This window comes from Paracoccidioides brasiliensis, assembly GCF_000150735.1.
Source record: "Paracoccidioides brasiliensis Pb18 unplaced genomic scaffold supercont2.3, whole genome shotgun sequence".
NCBI lineage: Eukaryota > Fungi > Ascomycota > Eurotiomycetes > Onygenales > Ajellomycetaceae > Paracoccidioides > Paracoccidioides brasiliensis.
In genome coordinates, this window is record NW_011371360.1 from 1,441,565 (window position 1) to 1,442,568 (window position 1,004).

At 49.9% G+C, this 1,004-nt stretch overlaps 1 protein-coding gene across 1 annotated transcript in view; it reads left to right on the top strand.

Annotated features, from left to right (window-relative positions):
- PADG_02823 (uncharacterized protein) overlaps positions 1-874 on the top strand; it is a gene marked incomplete at both ends in the record, with an annotated part of 970 nt that extends 96 nt beyond the window's left edge. The window contains 3 exons of the mRNA XM_010759848.1: positions 7-81; positions 266-378; positions 498-874. Coding sequence (XP_010758150.1) covers positions 7-81; positions 266-378; positions 498-874 — 565 coding nt within the window. The remainder of the gene's footprint in view (positions 1-6; positions 82-265; positions 379-497) is intronic.
- Positions 875-1,004: the final 130 nt, after the last annotated feature.

Below are 1,004 nucleotides of genomic sequence, written 5' to 3' on the forward strand. Positions count from 1 at the left end.
TCCAAGTCCGCTCGATGCGATCCGGGAACAAACCAGCAAGATTGAGGATTGGCTAGACACGATTTCTGACCCCGTCAAGCCGTATGTTTTTGCCCAGACCCCAGACCAGTCGCTTGCACTCCCGCTATGGGCATCCTTCTCCATATTTTCCCGTTTCCCCCGCTTCTGCTTCTCCAATCTCCAATCAATGCCGCAGTATGCGCTGAATGGGGGCAAACTAAGGGGGCTAATCATATATATTGTTAAAATGTACCGGAACATACAGATATCTACCAGCCATCGGCCGCTTTTTGATTGTCGTCACTTTTCTTGAGGATACGCTACGCATCTTCACTCAATGGAGCGATCAGCTCACCTATTTGAGAGATTTCAGGCGCAGTACGCTTCACTCCCTTTCTATATACCGGAGAGCTCCTCCTATATCTCTTTCCCCTTTGGAGGCCATTGGCTCTTAATACCCACCCCCCATCCCTTCTAACCAATCAAATGCTTCACAGTTCCATGGGGCATCACACACATCTTCCTCATCCTAAACATCGTCGCAATGGTTTCGTGTTCGGTACTGGTGATCGCACGGAAACATAGTGAATATGCTGTCGCCGGTCTTCTCGGCGTTGTCGTCGCACAGGCCCTTGGATACGGCCTCATCTTCGACCTGACCTTCTTCCTCCGCAACCTCAGTGTCATTGGAGGTCTTCTTATGGTGCTCTCAGACTCCTGGGTGCGCAAGAAATTTGTCCCCGCTGGTCTTCCACAAATCGACGAGAAGGACCGGAAAATGTACATCCAGTTTGCAGGACGTGTGTTGCTGATCTTCCTGTTCATTGGATTTGTATTCGCTGGGCCGTTGGAGTTTCTGGAGAGTCCTTGTTAGCCTGTTTGGGTTGGTGGCGTGTCTCATGGTTGTTGTTGGATTCAAGGCGAAGTGGAGTGCTATCATCCTGGTTGTGATATTGAGCATCTTCAACCTCCTGGTCAACAACTTCTGGACGGTATGTGATTGA